The 22,422-nt window shown below is 39.8% G+C and overlaps 1 protein-coding gene across 2 annotated transcripts in view; it reads right to left on the bottom strand.

Moving 5' to 3' along the window:
• Nucleotides 1–1,466: 1,466 nt before the first annotated feature.
• Nucleotides 1,467–22,422, bottom strand: part of LOC148070348 (zinc finger protein 385A-like) — a 36,401-nt gene continuing 15,445 nt past the window's right edge. For both annotated transcript variants that reach the window (XM_087801444.1, XM_087801445.1), the window contains exons 2-8: nt 18,768–18,913; nt 14,329–14,439; nt 5,287–5,452; nt 4,916–5,194; nt 3,972–4,159; nt 3,810–3,896; nt 1,467–2,875 (exon numbers count right to left, since the gene is read on the bottom strand). In XM_087801444.1, coding sequence (XP_087657570.1) covers nt 2,654–2,875; nt 3,810–3,896; nt 3,972–4,159; nt 4,916–5,194; nt 5,287–5,452; nt 14,329–14,439; nt 18,768–18,913 — 1,199 coding nt within the window. In that variant the 3' untranslated portion in view covers nt 1,467–2,653. The remainder of the gene's footprint in view (nt 2,876–3,809; nt 3,897–3,971; nt 4,160–4,915; nt 5,195–5,286; nt 5,453–14,328; nt 14,440–18,767; nt 18,914–22,422) is intronic.

Here is a 22,422-nt window from a genome sequence, read left to right on the forward strand (position 1 = left end):
CCCCTTTGAAACTCCATATTTGCATGCCAGACTCATATACACGTATACATTTTGTAATTCCAATGGGCACCAAATCCACTTTTAAATATCATCCATATCTTGTTACTGCACTTCATTAATTTTTCCTCTATATTATAACTCTGCAGCAAGAATTCTTACCCGCTCTAGTAGAAGAACTCACATTTCTCTGATCCTTAAAACTCTTCCCGGGCTGCAAGTTTCTTTCAGGCTTACGTTTAAAATTCTGGTTCTCAGAGCTATTCATGGTCAGACTCCTCCTTACATCACTGATCTGATCCAGCCTTACACCCCAGCTCGGGCTCTGAGGTCTGTGGATCAGAATCTACTGATGGTTCCTGAACACACTTCAGGACCAGAGGAGAGAAATCCTTCCAGACTGTTGCTCCTAAGCTTTGGACAAACAATTTGTAATACCTTTTGGGGATTTGCTTTGTCAGAAGTGAATTTGGTGACCACATTAGAAGTATTAAAGCAACTTGAACAAATAGAAACAATCATTTTTGGTTGTACTATGCGAGGTGAAATCAGACGCGTACCTACATCGCCACCTCCTGGGCACTTAACGGTTGTACAATTGGACGCAGGTGAATGCTCGGTTCCTCCAGTGTACATTATATCAAGTAACAAATAAATTAGAATTGTAAGGAAATGACAACTTTACTGTAATCAATCACCTAGATTTAACACACATTTCAAATAGTCACTTGATTAACTGATAATCTTACATATTTAATTCATATTAAATAATCCTATTCTTGCATTGCATTCACTTAAACTAAACTCAGGTTCACAACTCAAAGGCCGAGGTCACAAACCCTCACACACACAGAAAGATTAAACAATCCCAGATTCCAGGACGTCTGGACACCTGTTTGAGAATTCACTCTGAAGGACACAAGTCGCTGGGAACAGATTCTTGAAAACAACAACTTTTGGTAAGTTTCCACTACGATCACGTGCGACCGGCCATCTTAGAATCAAATGTTTACACTTACTGACCAATCCTGCATTCACATTTGACTAGAGGCGTTAACCTGAATATTCTACTATAAAGATCCACCATTTGTCTGATCTTTGCGTTCTGGCATTCGAAGACGTCTGCGATAGATCTCTCTGCTTGCTAGCGCCCGTGTTCACGTAAGTTTGTCTCTGACTTTTGCATAATTCACTAAACGAGCATTTTCTTAAACTCATCAATGTGTCTGTCCTTCATTCCATCACCACGTACGAGGCTGTGGAGGGGTCGGTTCATGGGAACACAAAAACCCCTAACAGAATATAAAATTAATCATAAAAAACCCCACAGAAGAGGCGACTTTCCTTCCCCGTCCTATAGCACTAGCCTAATCTTACATCACCATAAAATAACGAGTTTTTATTTATGCTTGAAGAAACACTTATAACAAGGACAAAGACCGCTAAAAATAAAATAAATATACACAAGGGAGCAGTCAACATTTATTACAATCTGATTTAATTCTATGATTTTTATCCACATTTAAGAAGTCCCAACATATACATTGAGTCATTTTTGGAACTTAATTTACAGTACTTCTATACATTTCCCCTAAAGAACAATAAATACATTTTTATTTATAGACATGTTTATCAGTTTATTGCAGTTAATATGAAGAGTTTAGCAGGAGTGCTGCAAGTATTGCTACTGTTTCCTAATCATACTTCTTTGTTTCACACACGCCATAAGAGCAAAATATTCTGTGGGGTTCACAAAGCAGAGCGTACAAACAACAGATATGTCCCACTGTCATCTATGATATTTGTCAAACAGGATTTATTTTTGCATACATCTACTCATCGGGGTACGTGATGGTCCATTTTCTTTGTCTCGGAAACAGAATGCTGGTGTCTTTCCTCCAAGTTGCTCCCAATAAATATGGGGACAAATGTGTTAAATAAATGTGCACATAAGGCAAAAAAAAACCTGCTAGTTTACAACTATTTTGACTCAATAGCCTGTTGTGCTCACAGTGCTGATCCACACCTCGTCAGTCTGGTTGTGCAGTTCGGTGCAAATGATTTTTCAAAAAGCTTTTCTTTTTTCATTGACATGCAGATCTTTCGCTACGTCTGTGCTTTGTCATTCAAAAATGAGCTGAACCAGGTCCGTCGGTTTTCTAGCGTGAATCTTACGCTAACTTTTTAAAGCTACACTGCAGTACATGTGGATTTTCCTTTAAGATTGGGTGATATTTTCATTGCAAAAGTGACACTTTTCCAGGTGAATGTTGCAATAAATCTGACAAATAAAGCATATTTCCAGTAATGTTTTTTAGAGGCCACATGTACAACTTAATTTGGTCACCGCTCTGTGACACATAATGATATCCGCTATCAAAGAAGTGTTTTGTCATTTTTGTTTTAAATCTAAGTCTTACTGCTACACCAGGAATCCAAAGGAGGGATCGAGTCCTAGCTCAGAATCACAGTACCATGTGTTTGACAGAAACATTGAGCTACAGGTGGGATTAAATCCATTCTATCTTAGAAATGTCTTCAGATGATTATTTTCTTCCAGCAGCTTTGTGAGATTTAAGAATCGTAGCATGTTTTTTTTCCTTGTCCACAGTTCACAGTGTGTTTTTCCCCCTGATTCCACATCTCTCTGTCACTGTCAGTACGGAGTGAAGAGAATTGGCCCGTGGGTGGTGCGGATGGGCCCCGGAGCCGGCCTCAGCAGACTCAGGGGTGCTCCCTGTAGCAGATGGTGATGGGGGTGAGCTGCTGGGCCGGGCGGTCGCAGGGCCAGCTGATTCGAGGATGCCGCCACCGCCATCGCCGCCGCGACGGCCAAAGGGTTTGGTAAAAGTCCTCCGCCCAGACCTTTGGGAAGTTCCTGTCAAGAACAGGTAAAAGGAAGTCTAAACGATTATGGTCACTGAAGGTTTTTAAATGAATATTCCTCGACCTTCCTCGTTTTAATTTTTCTCAAGCCAATAAGTTGGTTAACCAAAAACTATTGGACATATACATTTGAGAAACGTGGGTGTTGTATTTGATAAAGACATGTGTCTAGTTCAACACTGCAGAAAACTGACCAGAAACGGTTTCCTTCAACTGAGAAAAATCTCTTAATTTAGGAAAATGATGTGGAGCTTGTAATCCATGCGTTTGTGTCTTCTCGTCTGGACTATTGTAACAGTTTATTTTGGAGTCTAAACAAGAAGGATCTGTCTCGCCTGCAGTTGATTCAGAACTCTGCAGCGAGAATTCTGACTCGCTCAAGTAGAAGAACTCACATTTCTCCGATCCTTAAAACTCTTCACTGGCTTCCAGTTTCTTTCAGGATCAACTTTAAAATTCTGGTTCTTACTTTCAGATCTATTCATGGTCAGACTCCTCCTTACATCACTGATCTGATCCAGCCTCACACCCCAGCTCGGGCTCTGAGGTCTGTGGATCAGAATCTACTGATGGTTCCTGAACACGGTTCAGGACCAGAGGAGAGAAATCCTTCCAGACTGTTGCTCCTAAGCTTTGGAACGATCTTCCTCTCCCTCTGTGTTTGATGATCTACTGACTCCTTCAAGAAACATCTTAAGACGTTTTTATTTGTTCAGGCTTTTCTTTGATTTTCCTTGAACTCCTGTTTTGTTATTGGTTTAACTTTCCCTTTAAAGTATATACTTTATTGAATATTGTTTTGATTGTTTAAGCGCTTTGTGACCCTGGTCTGGAAAAGCGTTATATAAATACAAATTACCTACTTACTTACTTACATTAATGTTCTGGTTTTATTGATCGACAATGACTCATTCAAAAGGATTTACCATAAATTCTGTGCGCTTCTTATGTCGACTAAGAAGAGGGTTTGGTTTCCCCGCGACTCCGTCTCGATGTCTTCGACTGGAAATGTGCTGAAACGTCAAAAAACGAAGCAGGTTTACTTTGACGTGTCTCGGGGGGAGAATGTGATTCAAGCTGGTCCTGACCTGCTTCAACTGTAGCTCAGAGTTCACTCTGACGTTGCAGATCTCACAGTGGAAGGTGCGTTCCTGAGTGTTAGGGTCAGAGGTCATCTCCCCTCCGTGCTCGGAGCTGGGATTGGGGCACAATCGTGGGTACGCTTTTATGGGCCCCAGTCCACTGCGGGCCTCCAAAATAGTTTTGTGTTTCGTGCCTGATTGAAAAAAAAAGACAGATATTTAAGATAATTTAGTAAAAGTGATTCAATTACATTCCAAATAATAAATATTTTTATAATGAACAAGAAAACAATGATGCTTATTTTGAGTGAGAAATAAATAAGTACAAAATAAATTAATAATTGATTATGCTAGTAATTATGCTATGATAGTTTTAATCTGACTTCATTTGAACCATTAAAAAAAGCGACAGATTACAGTCATTTCCACCCTGTCTTCACTCTCTTCTTCATCTCCATTATTTGTTGTTTATTGAACCCAAAAATCTGAACTGAACTCCACTCTTATTGCTCGTCATTTCCCTTAAAATCAATTTAACCACTCGTATTGACTCAATAGAAAAATAAAAAGATATTTAAGATAATTTAGTAAAAGTGATTGAATTACATTCCAAAAGTAAATGATGCTTATTTTGAGTGAAGAATAAAAAAAGTTGAATTACAGGCTAAAAAAGAAGCGAAAAAAAGCTTTTGAGATCATAGCAAAGACTTGAGGGGATGGTTGTTCATATAGGTCATGCATATTCAACAAAAAGTCACTAAAATAAAAATGTATACAAGAAAAAAAACAACATTCGAATAGTAAATGGGACCTGCTGTTCTACTTCCCTCCACTAAGAGGCAGCCTTGTATTCATCGACTTTTACTCCTCGTCTCTCAACTCAAGAATGAAGTTTATCACTCATTTCTCACACATGATGGAAAAGATCAATCCTTCAAAATCCCACCAACCTTTGTTATGTGCCTCTAACTGTGAGAGAGAATTGACCGCCACCTTGCACAGGGAGCAGTAGAGAAGCTTCTTGGCCTTCTCTTCCTCGGGGTCCCCCGAGGATGGACTGGCAGCCGGGGACGGGGACGGGGCGTCGGGGACAAGGGCCACGGCCGAGTCCGCGGCGGGGACCGGGGAGGACGGCAAACAGTCGGCATCTGCCGGGGTCAGGGTGGGAGTTGGGAGGCGACAAGGGGTCAAAGGTGACTCATTGGAATTGACGCAGGACTGGCCTTCATCTGAAAGCACATTGTAGATGTTCAGTTCATTTGAAAGACTGTCAAATACAGAATAAAACCCCTCGGGATTGACTTTGAAAAATGTTCCTCACCTTGCTTGGGGTCGTCCGGCTCTGGGCTCGGGGTTGAGGGTGCAGGTGAGGCGGTGGAGGGGGGAGGCTGCTTCTCCCCATCCTGAGGACGCGTCGTCTTGGATGTCTCGATGCCTTTTATTCTCCGAGCGTGTCTGTTGCCCTTGTAGTGAGCTTCTGCCTGACTCTGGAAGACAAAGTTGTTCAGAAATGATTATCAATTCAAATATATATGGAATTTTAAATGATGATATTTCCCCACAATAAATTGTTCAATCTGCATGATACGTTTTTTTTATTTTGTTATTTAAATTATATAATATTAAATAATTTAAACCCATATTTTTTTTATAGTGATGACAGTCATCCTCTGAACACTGTCATCAGTGAGCAGAGAAGCAGAATGAGTGCATGAATGCTCCTACCCAGGTGCAACACTAATAGACTCAAGGACTCATTCATTCCTCGGGCTATTAAATTGTACAATTCTGAGTTCGGGGGCAGGAGTGGAGTGAGAGTATCATGATGTTCTGTTCTATGTTAGTCTTTGTATCCTTTGTCTTTGTTATTTTTCTTTGATCAATTTTCTTTATCTTTATCTTTAGACTTAGATTGTATCGTCTTGTTCTTTCTCTTTATTTCTCTTTGTTCTTGTTCTTATTTTATTTTGATAATTATTTTTTTGTGAAAAATTAGTGTATTTGCTATGGATATTGGAAAAAAAACAATTTCCCGAAGGAGACCTCCTGAGGGATCAATAAAGTTCTATCATACCTCACCTTACCTTACCTTATATTATTTTAAATAGTTTTGAGAAAAAAAAACCCAAGTACAGTAAGCTGCCATATCAAAGAACAATAAAGTCAAAACATGGTAACAATTTAAGTTATAGAAATGATTGTACTAGAATTGTGAAATTGTGCTTGTGTTGTTCTCAGTATTATCTTGATCTTTAAAGTATATACTTTATTGAATATTGTTTTGATTGTTAAAGCGCTTTGTGACCCTGGTCTGGAAAAGCGCTATATAAATAAATATTACTTACTTACATACTTACTTACTTACTGTCATAGGACAAAAGGTATCCATTTTTTTTTTGGCAGCCGTGAAGACATGTCATGCTGCAAACTAAATCTGAAATGAGCGAAATCTTGCATGTCTGTTTGAGGTCAGCGGAAGATTTGTCGAGTGTCTAATGAGTCTGTCAAGAGAGATTAGAGTCCATAAGAGAGTCCTTGCTGTCCATCACCACCAGTCTAATCACTGAACTGGCCTGCTGAGCCGACGACACGGGATTATTTTATAAACTTGAGTCTGTGGAAAACCAGTCCCCAAATCAAACCGGAATGAAGAAGAAGATAAAAGCAATGTTATATAACAAGTACACCGTCCTTTGTATATATATATACATATATATAAATATATATATATATATATACAGTATATACACTATGTATTGTTTATAATGAATTCATCTTTCAACATTTACTGAAACATTTCTTAAGCTTAATTGTAGACCAGAAGTTTCAATTTATCCACTTACTATTCTTATTATAATAAGGTACTCAAATTGAATTATAGTACATAACGGCGGCGGCACAAGGGGGTAGGGGGGTGGAGGCCCCCCCCCACAAAAAATATGTTGAAAAATTAAATTCAAGCTGAAACCTTGTGTATTTTATAATAGTTTATTTAGCTAAGTCTGCCAGCAAAAATTGCCCTTCAAAATGCAGGAAATAACGTTTCAGAGCATCTAGATTTCAAAATGACATCGTATTTTATTATATATTATGTAGAAGGAGAATTATGCTATGATAGTTTTACTCTGACCTCATTTGAACCATTAAAAAACTAGAGCTACAGATTACATCCTGTCTTCACTCTCTTCTTCATCTCCATTATTCTTTGTTCATTGAACCCAAAAATCTGAACTCAACTCAACTCTTATTGCTCGTCATTTCCATTAAAATCAGTTTAACCACTCGTATTGGCTCAATAGGTGAGCATCAGTCAATCATAAAGCAGACTTTTAAAAAAGCAGAAATTTGTTTTTAATTATTTCTAAGTCACCCACTTCGGAGGGGCGTGGTTTGGCCATCAATGGAGTAAGACCTGTGTGAGAGGGCTCCCGAAATCTTGATTTATAATCATAAGAGGCCAAACAATCTCTTATTTGTCTCATACCCACAAAAAAAATGAAATGCCAGACTTACACAAATAGATAACTAATTAACAGATGATCCTGACATTTTAATAAACGACATTTTTAAAACGTTTTATTCGTATTTATATAGTTCTAATTTCCCAGAAGATGATATTGAGATGAGAAAGTTTTTGTATAAATTGAGCTCCCCTCTTGTTGATGAAACTCTACGGGACGATCTAGATGCACCTTTGACACAAGAAGAAATGATACAGTCAATTAGAAAAATTAAATCAAATAAAGCCCCTGGATCTGATGGTTTTCTATTGAGTTTTTAAAAACATTTAAATGTAAATTGGCCCCTTTATTATCATTTGTATTATTATCGGAGCTTGGCTCTTTGCCTCCCACCTTTACCCAGGCAAAAATAGTCATTTTACATAAGAAAGACGGAGAGCCGAGCTCATGTGGATCTTACAGGCCGCTGTCCCTGCTCAACTCTCTCCATCGAGCCGCTATCAATCGCACTGTGATCTACCAGGGGGTTTAAAGGAATCGTACGCAATGGCAAAAAAAAATACAAACTCTCTCTTTACGCTGACGATTTGCTTCTCTATGATAAAAACTCTGCTGTTACTGGACTGTCATTTTGAACATTCACTCGAAGAATTTGATACATTTTCAGGATATAAATTAAATCTTGATAAGAGTATATGTTTTCATATTAACAGCTTAGCGCAACAACGTTGGACATACCATTTAAATTCAGTATAACTACCTTCAAGACTTTGGGGGTAAATGTCACAACAACTATATCTAAATTAGCTTCAGCAAATTTCACCCCCTGATTTTGGAGATGAAGACTGACATTCCTAGGTGGGCCAGTCTCCCCCTATTATTAATTTGTAGAATTAACAAGGTTAAAAAGGAATATTCTTTTGTATTTCTTTAATACTATTGACAAAATCATAACTTGTTTTTTATAGGGTGGAAAACCACAAAGGGTAAAAAAAAAAAAATCCTTCAAAATTGTAAATTTGTTGGTGGTCTTCCGCAAATTCAATATTAATTTCCACTGTTATGCGGATGACACCCAGCTCTACCTCTCCAGCAAACCTTCGTCCACTCTCCCACCCACCTCCCTTACCGATTGCATCTCTGAGATAAAAACCTGGTTCACCCAAAACTTCCTTAAACTCAACAATAGCAAAACCGAGATCCTCCTCATTGGTACGAAATCCACTCTATCCAAAACCAACAGCTTTTCTCTTTCTATTGATAACTCCTCTGTTTCACCCTCCCCTAAGGTTAAGAGTCTGGGCGTCATCCTTGACAGCACACTATCCTTTCAATCCCACATCAATAACATCACTCGGTCTCTGCCCCTCCCTGACCCCCCACACTGCCGCCATCCTTGTCCACAGTCTCGTCACTTCCCGTCTGGATTATTGCAACTCTCTCCTTTTCGGCCTCCTTCACAAATACCTCCATAAACTTCAATTGGTCCAGAATTCAGCTGCCCGCATCATAACCCGAACCCCCTCCATTCACCACATCACTCCTGTCCTTCACCAGCTCCACTGGCTCCCGGTTCAGTTCCGCATCCAGTTTAAAGTCCTCCTGTTCACGTTCAAAGCCATCCATAACCTCGCCCCCCCATATCTGTCTGATCTCCTCCATGTTCCCACTCCTTCCCGCTCTCTTAGATCCTCGTCCTCCATACACCTGTCTGTCCCCACCGCCCGTCTCACCACCATGGGGAGCAGAGCATTCAGCCGCTCTGCTCCCCGTCTCTGGAACTCCCTACCACCCCAACTCAGAAACATTGACTCATTCCCCCCATTTCAAATCTCAACTCAAAACACATCTGTTTAAAACTGCTTATTCCATTTGATGCTATTGCTCTACCCTTGTCTGCTTCTTTTTATGTATACATATTTTATTGTTGTGTTTTTAGATGTTCTATGTATGTAACCTATGTACGGCGACCTTGAGTGTCAAGAAAGGCGCCTTTAAATAAAATGCATTATTATTATTATAATAAACTATTTTAAAAAACATTTTAATTTCTTTTAATAAACTAGCTTAAGATGAGTTGCAGCAAGACCCGCCTTCTTCTCTCTGGTAGCTCCCTGAGATTGGTGTAGAAGTCCAGCCAATTGCAGCAGAAAGCTGTTGAGCCCATGTATGACATGTATGACTGGTTGAGCGTGTGTGTATGACTGGTTGAGCCCGCAGCAGAGTGATTTTGCGCCCAAAAAAAAACGTTTTGAGTTTACGACAACCAAGACACACTCACTCCAACCGGTGGCAATAATCTCACTCCATACATTCAGCTCCCCATCATTGCTGTTCCTGCACTCACCTTTGGACTAGGTCAGAGTTCGAATAAATTATCTAAACTTTCATGTATTATACAAATATTTTTAATTATTATTTTTTAAAGATCTTGTCATTTTCATATACATATAAATGCAAGTGGGATTACACTTTATTTTATTTTTAATTATTTTTTTAATTTCTTAAATTATAAGAAGAAGCTTACTGGTTAGAACAGGCCTGTTGGCGCCTCATATGGTCCTAGCGGGCGACCTGGTGCCCTCGGGCACTGTGTTGGTGACCCCTGCTCTAAATGATATACCTCTGTCCTGTCAATTAATATTGAAGATGCAAAAATAAGAGAGAGATGGGAGGAGGAATTGGATTGTTTCAATTCAAAGTGTTGGAGTTTGTGGGTATTCATACTGGATCTAAATGAACATACTTGAGTCTCATTGTCTGTCTACTCACAAGGGTATAACTATTTTTATTTTCATTTAATGTATATTAACCTTTGGTTTGTTTGTTGTTTATGTTTATTTTTTTGGTTTATGTTCATTAATTTTAATTTCTATTTTTGTAAAAGAAAAACGTTTGTATTGTTGTTGCACTTCATATGTTGTTATTACCAGTTAACCTTTTCCAATCTATTGTTATATTTGTTTTTTTGGCTTTCGTTTGAAAAAAGAAAAAAAGTATTTTCACTGTGGAATGTGTACATTGTTTAATATGTATCCATAAAAACATTTTGGATGCCTGACTAATCACAGCTGAGTGGGTGTGGTTATGGTAAACAAGATTTAATCTCCACAAAATAAACAGAAAGTGTTTTGAGTGGGCGGGGCTTAAGTACATTTTCTAATGTAAATATTTAAATGAAAAGACAGTTTTGTACAAACAGACACATACTGATGATACAATAGAGGTCCAAGAACAATTCAAATTGAATGAACAGTTCACCCAAAATGCATATAACTCTAAAAAGGAATGGATTACTCTGAAAATATTCCCAACTTTTAGTGGACATGAGGGTGAGTATGCTGTCATAATGTACTTGAATGATTAATATGACTAAAAATTAAAGATAAAAAGTCATTAAATCATTATAAGGCATTATTCTTACAACTATTCATATACTCTTGTCTGATTGCATCGGTAAATGCTCATTGTAGTTAATCACAGTATAAAGATGATTTTAGAAAAAGAGTATAATGCTGAATTGAAGCACACATCTGCAGACTATAACATTAGTTGCATGTGTGTCATTAAGTCAATGGTGAGGCAGCAGCAGACGTGTATTTTGCCTGGCAGGTACAGGGTTGGTGGGATTGAACTCTAAGCAGAGTGGGCCACTGGGGCGGTCTGTGACGACGCTGTAAGCTGCAGGAATTAACTGGCAATGATAGTAATTCATATAACCCCGTCTTGATTGGCGATGACAGGAAGGCATATATAGCTCCGTCAGTGTAACCCAACCCTGCCTGCTCCCCCATAGCCCTGCAATAAGAGGACTAGATCCTCAGAAGACACCAGCAAGCTTGACAGGCGTCAACATTCTCTGTCTGTCTGCGGCCTCAGATTTTTTCAAAAGCATGTTTTAAATGAGGCGTTGTTTGGAAAACAGAATTGATGTTCTACCAACCACACTTAATCGCATTTGACATTTAAAATATAATTTCAGTCCACATGAAGTAGCACCTGAGCAGGTAAAATCATGGTGACAGTAAGACGTGGCCTTGAAGAAAATAAATGCTGCATGTAGAAGACGCCATATTAGCTGGGCTCAGGTCTGAAGGATGCACAAAGGTAAATGGTTTTCCAGTTAAACGGGTGAGGGATGCGATGAAAGTGGAGAGGGCGATTTAGATGACAGAGGGGAATCAGAGATGGTGGTTTAAAAGGGGAAGAAAATGAGAGCGACTGAACATCCCTGAAATCCTTTTTCTCTCTAAGCAGGATGTGCTTTGATGTTTTATCTGTAAAGGGACAAAAGCACAGAAAGCTGCGAAAGCCCGCCTTGCAGCCAAATCAGGGTACAGGCGACAGGAAGAGGGGGAGGAGAAAAGCGGGGGGATGATACAGTAAACCCCACAGACAGTGACGCTCTCGCATTGGAGGACTGACGTTATAAGTAACTTACAAATAAGAGAGTGAGGGATAGAGGAAAGAAGGAGTGAGATAGAAGAAGAGAGCGAGGGGGGTGTCCGATGTGGCACTGCAGTAGTGACGGTGGCTAATGCAGAACCATGTGACGTCATTCTTGCAGCACAGCTGAGCCGAACCCTGCCAGGCTAATTTCTCCTTGGTGGTCTCAAATGAATAGCATATTTCAACGCTTGTTCTGGGACAAAATCATCATCCTCGCCGTCCAGAGAACAAGATTTGCTTCTTCATTTCTCTGTGAAATGAAATTCTCTCATGATATTTTACAAGCTCTGCTGGACCAATCCCCCGGGCCTTAAACAATAGTATCCAGGGCTATAATTGGCCCACAGGCCAGCCTTTAGACTTACCTGATCCAACCTTTTTGAACAGCAGTGTAATGGTGTTCATAATAATACATTGATAAACGTTATCTATTAAGTAAGTAAGTAAGTAAGTTATAGTCATTTGTAAAGGGCCAGACCTAAGAGCCCGAGCTGGGGTGTAAGGCTGGATCAGATCACTGATGTAAGAAGGAGCCTGACTATGAATAGATCTGAAAGTAAGAACCAGAATTTTTAATTTTTGATCCTGAATGTAACTGGCAGCCAATGAAGAGTCTTAAGGATCAGGGAAATGTGAGTTCTTCTACTAGAGCGGGTCAGAATTCTCACTGCAGAGTTTTGTATTAACTGCAGACGAGACTGCTCCTTCTTGTTAAGACAAAAATAAACTTCTACTATAGTCCAAACGAGAATACACAGACATGGATTACAAGCTCCAGATCGTGTTGTATGAACACCATTACATGTTGTTATGGTGCAGATACACAAGGCAGTATTGACTAACTATAGTAAACTGTAAACATGACAACTTTCTGTCTCTACTGGAGCGTCAGCTCAGAGATGGATCTGGTTCAAAAAGTGATCGCGATTAAGAAAAATGCTTGCTGGCATTAGAGTGTCTGAAACCTGGACCAGCATGCTTTGCATTTGGACATTAAGCCTGGTAAACTGTGATGCAAAATCTCTATCCGTCAGCTCGGAGGTTACATTTTTGATGCAACTGAAAAATTCAGAAAGCCCCGATCCCTAATCGTGTTTTATAAAGTAGGGATAGTACTTGAAGCAGGGGAAAATAAACACTGTTTACGTTAGTCCATTTGATTCATTTAGCCTAGGTAGCAATCAGAATTTGTAGGTGTCACATCAAAATCAGCATTCACTTTCTCTGCAACACCTTGAACTTGTGCATGTTGTCTCACATTTCAATATTTTTTACAAATATTGCTTGAAAAAACAGCAAAACATGAAGAAATTTCTGAGTTAAGCACAAATTACCTACTGGCAAAGGTGGAAGGGTTATTATAGTGTCACTCAGTGCTATTTAAATCCTTAACTTGTTTCAAACTTGAAGCATTTTGGTGAATTAAAGACACTAGAGAAGACGACCTGGATTCTTGATACTTGGTCTGACTGAGGAGGAGACACGCGTGTGAGCAGAGAATTTCCATCATTATTGAAGAATACCCATCATGCTTTGAAGTTTCTCAGCAGTGGCAGATCGCTGCTCTCTGGTTCAACAGCCATCGGAGCTAACAGGTGGTTCAGTGCGGAACCTTTCACAGTCCGGCACAGACCCGGCCTAGACCTTATTTTTAAACCAAAGCGCTCTGCAATTATGCTCAAAGTATTTAAATGTGTAGAGTGTAGAACACGGAAGCATTAATGGAGGCGAGGCTTGTGCATCCAGACCAGCTGAGAACATGAGCAGAGATATAATTAAATGGTTCAGATGACCCTGTCGCCTATGTCCTTTACACACCTCAACATTTGCAGTTCAGCTATTCAGCACTATGCCACTGGAATGCTCTTATATTTTTAGCCGGGTGAACTCATGTTTGTTTCCACACATGCTACGAGATTTAATTCCGTATTTACAGACAATAACCTCAAACCAGCGCTTTCGACGGAAGGCATCGTTTGCTGATGGATCAACTAGTCCGTGAGCCGGACCTTCCACACACAAACATAAATGTCAAAATCACAACACATCAATCATGTCATCAGGACCGGTCGGAGTCGGGTGTCCATATTATGACTTGTTTCAAGTGAGGGTACAATAAAACCACTTGAGTTTCATGGCTTCTTGGACAGAATGACAACTTCAGTGTCAACCTTCCGCGTGATTGGATAAATGTTTGATTCAAGGATTTAGTACTTAAAAGCAAATAATGTGTACGAGAATTAGTTCTTAGGTTCTTTTCTCAACCTCAGCGAGGAACTGTGAAACACTCAACCTTCAAATGCCATTTCCTTCTGGAGAGCTTCATGCTGTTATGTGTCTAGCAATCCAAAACCTGCTGGACCGGCTGAATATTTTAAGCCTGACTAAAGTTTGGACAAGGTGTGAACAGTTGTTCATAGCTGCGGACATTCGAAACATCAACGAAGGCTCACCTCAGAGTTGAAGCGAATTTGACAGACGTTGCAGGAGATGATCGGCCGTTTCGTCTTCACCATCGGCGGCCCGAAGGTGTGTGTCATGACGGCCTTCTGGACAGGGTCCATCTGGGGACGGAGAAGAAATTTGAGAAACAACGACGTGGCTTTCTTGGTGGTTTCTTCTGAAGCTCTAGCAGAGTCAGAGAGAGGTGTGCAAGGAAAGGATGGAGCAACTCCATGGAAGAAGACAGTTAACTTCTCCAATAACTGATCCAAAATGAAACATTTTCAAAATCATAAGCTTGTTTTTGTAGTAGTTGGTTTGTTGGTTTGAATATACTTCATGTCATACACATATAATACACACTTTTGGAAGACATTTATTACTGCCCCCTGTATATAGAGTTACGATTCATGTTAATCATATGTTTTCCTTTTAGAGAAAATATGTTATTTTAAGTTGTTGACATTATATGTATTCTAGTTGTTAATGTTGTCATCGGTATATGGTTATTAGGGTTTTTAATGTTGTCTTTTATCGTCTTTCTTGTAAATGTTATTACCATCATTTGATTATCGTAATTCATGTTGTTGTTTTCAATCCAAGCATTCAAGAAACATCTTGAAGAAAAATCTTAGGACGTTTTTATTTGTTCAGGCTTTTCCTTGATTTTCTGGAACTCCTGTTGTGTTATCAGTTTTATCTTGACCTTTAAAGTATATACTTTATTGAATATTGTTCTGATTGTTTAAGCGCTTTGTGACCCTGGTCTGGAAAAGCACTATACAAATAAAAATTACTTACTTACTTACATTAGGTAAATTGACATTTCTGAAATTGTTCACAAAAAAGATAGAATTGAAGAAATGACCGAGTCATTGTCAGGGATGTCTGGAGAGGAGAGACGGCAGAAATGGTGAAGATGGACATTTGAATAGAGAACGATCAAGTTGGGGAAGCTTCCTCGCTGTGGCAACATTTGATGGGTAATGCTGAAAAGATTTAGGAGACAGTGAACTGGCACCAAGATACGATATATCCCTCGGATCTGCAGCTTTACTGAGACAGAATATAGTCTTTTTCTTGTTCAGATCAAGATAACGTATCACACAGGCTAGCGTTGTTTACCAGCCATGGCCTTGTGAGTCTTTGAAAGTAGTTCATCTGAGTTGAAAAAGAGTTTAAAAGGGGTTGCACTAAGGAAAGATCGACGCCTTTCAGCAGCTTCATTCTGTTGTCCCCTCCAGTTGAAACCCGTGTGACCACTCACTGCAGGAGCCGAGCAGACGTGGCTTTTGCTGGGTGTTGCCCTCATTAAGAAGACGAAAGAACGCTGTGGTTTTTACTCAGCCTCTCATCTTCTGCTCGGGCTGAGGGTGCTCGCTGCCAAATTAGAGGCTGTTTGCACTCTCCACCTCAAGGCATGGAAAAATTATATAATTGCTCTGAAAAAACCTTTTCAGTTCATTGTGAGAATTATTCGCTGCTGATGTTTCATTCTTCTTATTGTTGTTTTTCCTTCTCGACGTGAACTCTTGACTTCGTCCACAAACGCTGTCGGAGACCAGGAGCGCTCGTCTGCTGACAATGACAAATACAACCCGGATTGGTCTTGACAACTGTGATCCTGAATTGAATTATAGACCTCCTTCAAAACTATTTATAACACACTTTAGCGTAAAATCAAATCGAATCTCTCTCTGTCAGCCTGGTTGTAAAAATGAGATCACTGTTTCCAAACATTTGTTTAGTTTGTAATATACACTCCCTAGTCCGAGAGAAAATGCCATAAAAAGTCATCGTACCACCATCAGCTATAATGACAAGTCACATTCATGGTAACATTGATCTCATTTGCTTCAGACAATAGAAGTTTAAACTATTCCGTTATAACCTTAACTCATCCTTGTCATGAGTCTACATGTTCCTCCTTGTGTTTCCGGTTTTATTGTGAAATCAGCTCCCTTCTGTGTCTGTGCTAGTCTTACTTCCTCCCATGTCTGAGTAGTAATTGTTCCCAGCCGTGTCTCGTTAGTCCCGCCCCCAGCTGCTGCTGATTGCTCCCCTGTCTTAAGCCCCCACTCTCTGTTACGTCCTTGTCTTGTCGTCACCTTTTTCTAGTTCCTGTATCCCGCTAAGTATTCGTACCTTGTCTCGTACCCTTTTCCCTACCAAGACTCATTCCTGCCTGTTTTATTGGACCTGTTTCTGCCCCTTGACGCCGAGTTTGCCTTACCCTTGCTATTGCCTCTTGTTGCCGAATTCTGGTCTGTTGGATTACGCCTTTGCCTTTCCCCACGGAATATATTCAAGTCTTTGCAATTTACCTCTGCGCCTGGGTTTCTCTGTTCTGCACCGTGACAATCCTAAAGCTGTCGCACCTGACTCTGCTCATGTGGTGCCTTGATTCTCTGGAACTCCTGTTGTGTTATCAGTTTTTATCTTGATTTTTAAGTATACAGTCTATTTTATTGAATATTGTTTTGATTGTTTAAGCGCTTTGTGACCCTGGTCTGGAAAAGCGCTATACAAATAAAAATGACTTACTTACTTGAAGGAGACCTCCTGAGGGATCAATAAAGTTTTACCTTACTATATCCGGCCAGGGAACTCCCTCAATTGGCTATAGCAGGACCAGAGTTTGTGTCTTGGCAAACCCTGACAACATTGCCTGCTCATGTAGAGTTTGAGAGGAATACAAGCAAGGAGGTCAATGAATAAAATCAAAATGGAACAACCTTCTGTACGGACAAGGTAGGCTTTGTAAAGTTCCACTAGATTGTGCCCCCAACAGTAGTAGAAGTTGCACAGAGGAATGAAAGTCCGTTGAAGACAGAGTAAATGAATGTGACGTAGGGTGAAGACACAGATGGTGAAAACACTTTTTGGTATCAATCATCCAGAGTAGTAGAGAGATAGGAAAGGGTGAAGAAGAGAGTGTGACCACGGTGCGGACGACTATGACATAAGAGTAGCAGCAAGAGTGTAAGTAAGTAAGTAATTTTTATTTATATAGCACTTTTCTAGACCAGGGTCACAAAGCGCTTTAACAATCAAAACAATATTCAATAAAGTATATACTTTAAAGATCAAGATAAAACTGAAAACACAACAGGAGTTCCAGAAAATCAAGGAAAAGCCTAAACAAATAAAAAGGTCTTAAGATGTTTCTTGAAGGAGTCAGTAGATCATCAAACACAGAGGGAGAGGAAGATTGTTCCAAAGCTTAGCAGCAACAGCCTGGAAGGATTTCTCTCCTCTGGTCCTGAACCGTGTTCAGGAACCATCAGTAGATTCTGATCCACAGACCTCAGAGCCCGAGCTGGGGTGTAAGTCTGGATCAGATCACTGATGTAAGGAGGAGTCTGACCATGAATAGATCTGAAAGTAAGAACCAGAATTTTAAAGTTGATCCTGAAAGAAACTGGAAGCCAGTGAAGAGTTTTAAGGATCGGAGAAATGTGAGTTCTTCTACTAGAGCGGGTCAGAATTCTCGCAGCAAAGTTCTGAATCAACTGCAGGCCAGACAGCTCCTTCTTGTTAGGACATTATCACATGAAGTGTGAAGAGGAAAGTGTTGAAGATTAAAGAAATTAAGAAATGTCAGTGACTAGGTAGAAAAATGAAGCTGGAGGAGGCAACCTGCTGTTGTATAAGTAAGTAAGTAATTTGTATTTATATAGCGCTTTTCCAGACCAGGATCACAAAGATGTCTCGGCCTCTGATCACCCTATGAGCACCCAGTTAACATCGATGGTTTTTAAAGGTGCTTGTTAAATTATAATCATGATTTCATTTGTTAATACTTGAGGCTAGTGTCTTTACACTAACAACAGTTAGAATGTCATTTTCCAGTACACAAAGTGCAACAACAGATTGATGAATATTTAGTCGTCAGGCCGTGGCGTCCTCTCTTTTATGAAGCCGGTCTAATAATAACGTGCACTCGGGTCATTGTTCTCAAGAACACGCAGAGCCACGCATATCGATGAAGGCGTGTGTCGCCGGTGTGACCTTCACATGAAACCCAATCGGGAAATGAGAACCCGCCCCAGAAAGTGCTGACTGTAGAGAACACTGTGCTGGTGCCTCTGATTCCATTGATTAGCTGTTATTCATGATATCACAGTCGAACACTCTCCTGGCGTTTTCCCAATCATGCTGAAACTCATTTCACTAAATAAAAAGTAAACAGCGGTCATTTTCAATTACTCAGTATAAAGTGTTTTATTTGCTGTCGTTGCTTAAGGACTGACTCGGCATTTTTTAACCTCGTAAAATACAAATCATCGAGCCTATAACTTTTATATTTTGTTTTGTAATGAATGCCGGTGATCTGTGGAGTCATCTTTATAGACATCCACAAGACGCGTACTTCTAGACCACGGCAGTTACTACCTTGTGAAGCACGACAATGTTCGTGTGTGTGTGTGTGTGTGTGTGTGACACTCACCGCGTTGAAGCCGTGGAAGAGGCCAATGGAAGCAGCGTGAGGCGACTCCAGGGGGAACTGCAGGAAGGGTTTCAAATCCAGTGGCGGTGGAAGCACAGGGGGGCTCCTGAGGAAGGCAGGGACCGGCCCCGGGCGGTTTACGCTTCCTGTGACACACCATAATTGTAAAGATAAAGAAAATTGTTGCGATATAGTGGCATTATGAATCTGACAATCACATTGTTTGGATTTGTTTGTTGGGCTCAATTAGCCTAAGATTATCCAGTCAAAGACAAATGAAAGAAGATTTTTAGCATGTTAACCCCTTGGGCAATTTCAAGGTTAAGGTGACCCGAAAGTCACCTTAACCTTGAAATTGAAGGCGTATGTTTTTTGGACCTTTGGGTCACCTTGACCCTGAGATAAAACAAGGGTTAAATGTTCTTTTCATGGACGGAACATCCATTCTGAACCACAAGTCATCCAAAAGAAGACAAACTATTATGAGAGGCCATGAAATGAATCAATCATCATGATTATATCAGACAAGTACTTTTTTAATCTAAAAAATAGCACAGATTAAAAAAATCAATAACGTGTACAAATTCATAATCTAAATTTACAGACATTAAAAAAAAAAAAAGGATTAAGTAAAATTCTTAAAAAAGATGATACAGGGCATAAGTCCTAAATAAAAGCTTTGCATTAACAATACTGCAAATAATACTAAAAAATGCTAAAATAAAGAATTCCCATCATTTACAGGTTGATTTATTTAATATACCAGAAAACTGACTTAACACAAACATACGGTTGGAGGAAAATAGGACTCTTTTTGTAGATGCCTGCAGGTTAATCTTATTGATGTGCAAGAAGTTCAAATAAAATATCACTGAAGTACACAAGAACGCAGACCAACTGACGACACAAGTCACGTTCTCCTTTTCCTGGCCTGGCCTTTTTGCCGTCATGTCCTTGGAATTTTAAACATGTTAAAATCGTGTCAAACATGAGTCTCATTCATCACCGACCTGTCAGTAACCTTCTCAAATTGAGCTACCAGATTTAAATAGGCCAATATAAGACAGTTGTTAGTTAGTTTAGTTTGGTCTTAACTTGTCGTATATGTAGATGTGCAATTTCCCCATTATGTGTGCACATTTATTTATATCATCAAAGTGAAATACTCCAAATGAAAATTCCAAGACGACAGCAACTGAACAATTAACACATCTTGATGATCCCCAAGACCTTTAGGAAAATACTTGTGTATTTTGGAGTGTGTGTCCCCTTACATTTGGTATGAAAGTAACCCTGCATTACAATAAAAAAGAACATCATACCAGCAGTGAAATATGGTGGTGGTGTGATGGTTGGGGGGCTGTTTTGCTGCCATAGGGCCTGAAAGACTTGCTCTGATAAATGGAAGCAGCAATTCTGCTGTCTACCAAATAATACTGAAGGACAAGGGCTGGCCATTTGTCCGTGACCTCAGGCTGAAACTGCGGCAGAACAATGATCCACAACACAGCAGCAAGTTCATCTCTGAACGGCTAAATGAAAAACTACTAAGACTTGGGAGAAGTCCAGTCAAAGTCCTGACCTATACAGGCGTTACCTTTAAAAGGAGGTTCATTATGAAAAATATCCCAAGGCTTCTGGAATAACAACGTCTTAACAATAACTAACTTCTTTTCAGACCAGCCATATATGTAGGTTTGGATTTTCATCTCCCTTAATAACCAAACTTACATTGAAACGCAGTTTTTTTTGTCTTCGAATAATATTAAGATGATCTGAAACATGACAACAAAAATAAGAAATCAGAGACACTTGACAAACAACATTTCCACACCACTGTTCATACAATTATGACATAGAAATATGTTCTTTATGTAACACATCTTGTTTTAAAACAGTGGTCACCAACTTTATATCACTAGACCTGTTTGATAAAAACTTCCTAAATAGCAACAAAAAAATTAAAAAATGAATAAGGATGGTAATAATTTTAACTTTTATTTATGACATTTGAAAGTCGGGTACCACACCCGCTATATTTGCAGTGCAAATGATCAAATATTTGTACATTCAATTAAGAAAACATGTCTTAGACACTTGTATTTTTGCCATTTTTCGTAGACGCCATCAGTGATTCTCTCTGGATGCTTTGGTGACCCCAGATTTAAACTGTATCTGGTTAAACAAATGATCAAAATGCAAAATGAAAACAGTTAAGGGCTGCATAATTACATTCCAAGAAGCTTTTTTAAACGCCGTATACCCTCTTTACTTCCTCTGTGACTCCGAGCGGATGTTGAATCAACGGCTCTTTTTTTTTCCCAGCTTTTGTTGGATACAAGTTCCAATTTGGAAAGAAGAAAATAATGTTACAGAGCTATTACACTTGCCATGTTCACATGTATTATATATTTAATATCTGCCCGCACCTTCCTCCCTCTCACTCGTGGCTCAGCGTCAGCAAACGCCTGCTCTTGAGATGGGCAGAGGGGCTAAGCTCCTTAAGCTTCACAGCTGGGTTGCGGCAGATATCTGCCTTTTTTCTCACTCTCTCCCTCTCACTCTGGCTAAGCGTTGTTCTCATCCTCGGTTCTATCCCCCATGTGTACTTCTCCTCACTCCAGCACCCGTGTGTTTTGTTCCTCCTCATCCTCTCCTCTTCTACCCATTCCACTCCAGCTTCCTGCAGTTATTCATCTCTTCGGCGTAGAAGCCGGCGAGGATGCTTCAGGCTCAATCTCTGACGAGAGAATTTGTATAATCTTTTCTCCAGAGATTATAGGCAATCATCACATTGCTTTGTAACGACCGCCGAACAATTTGCTCAGTATGGAAATGGAAAGTCGTCCGAAAGTGCCGAAGAAAGAGCTATTTTAGTAGCGGCAGCAGCGGAGGCTTCTTTTCACCGACGACAGGGAGGGAAAGAATGTGCTGTCGAGATCACAAATAGCAGAAGGGGAGTCTCCTGGTGCGGCATTCCTCCACTGTTTCAGTCTTTCGGAGCGTGAGGCAGCTGTTGCTATTTCCAATTCCACGGCACCAGAACGACAGAGAAGGAGTAAGACGTGAACATGAGGTCGTCCGACCTCTGACCTTCAGCGTGCCTTCGATTCTTGAGGACCCTCTGCGGCGATTATCACCTTGTGAAATGTAACTAAAACCGCCAATCAAAAGGTCTCGCTAAAACAGCCGTGTACATGAACTCCTTGAATTACTTTTCTTTCATTTTCAATAGAGTTCATCAATGTTTGCTGTGCAATGAAGCTTCAACTGTCTGATGCTTCTGAGATCATATATCGTGGCCACTAAAGCAATTGGTACGGAAGATTACTTTTAATTTGACATAGTCTTGTCAGGGCCATTAGCTTTCTTACCATCGAGTGTTTACAGCGATTTTTGAAAAACAATATTCATTGTTTTATGTTCTTTCAAGCATCAGCTCGTCCTTGTTGTTGTGTACTACTCGTTTTTAAACAAATACTTCCTTGAATTCAATGATATGTTTTCTTGAATTCCAGTTAATTTTCAGGAAATTAGTTTGTGTAACATAAAAAGACTATAGTGGTGATTTGAACAAGCTATTATTTCTCTTGCATATGTGTGACATACGAGTGTGTATTACTACCCGCTGTTCTATTGAATTTACAATATCTCG

The sequence above is a fragment of the Callionymus lyra genome, chromosome 10 (assembly GCF_982586985.1).
Source record: "Callionymus lyra chromosome 10, fCalLyr1.hap1.1, whole genome shotgun sequence".
Taxonomy (NCBI): Eukaryota; Metazoa; Chordata; class Actinopteri; order Syngnathiformes; family Callionymidae; genus Callionymus; species Callionymus lyra.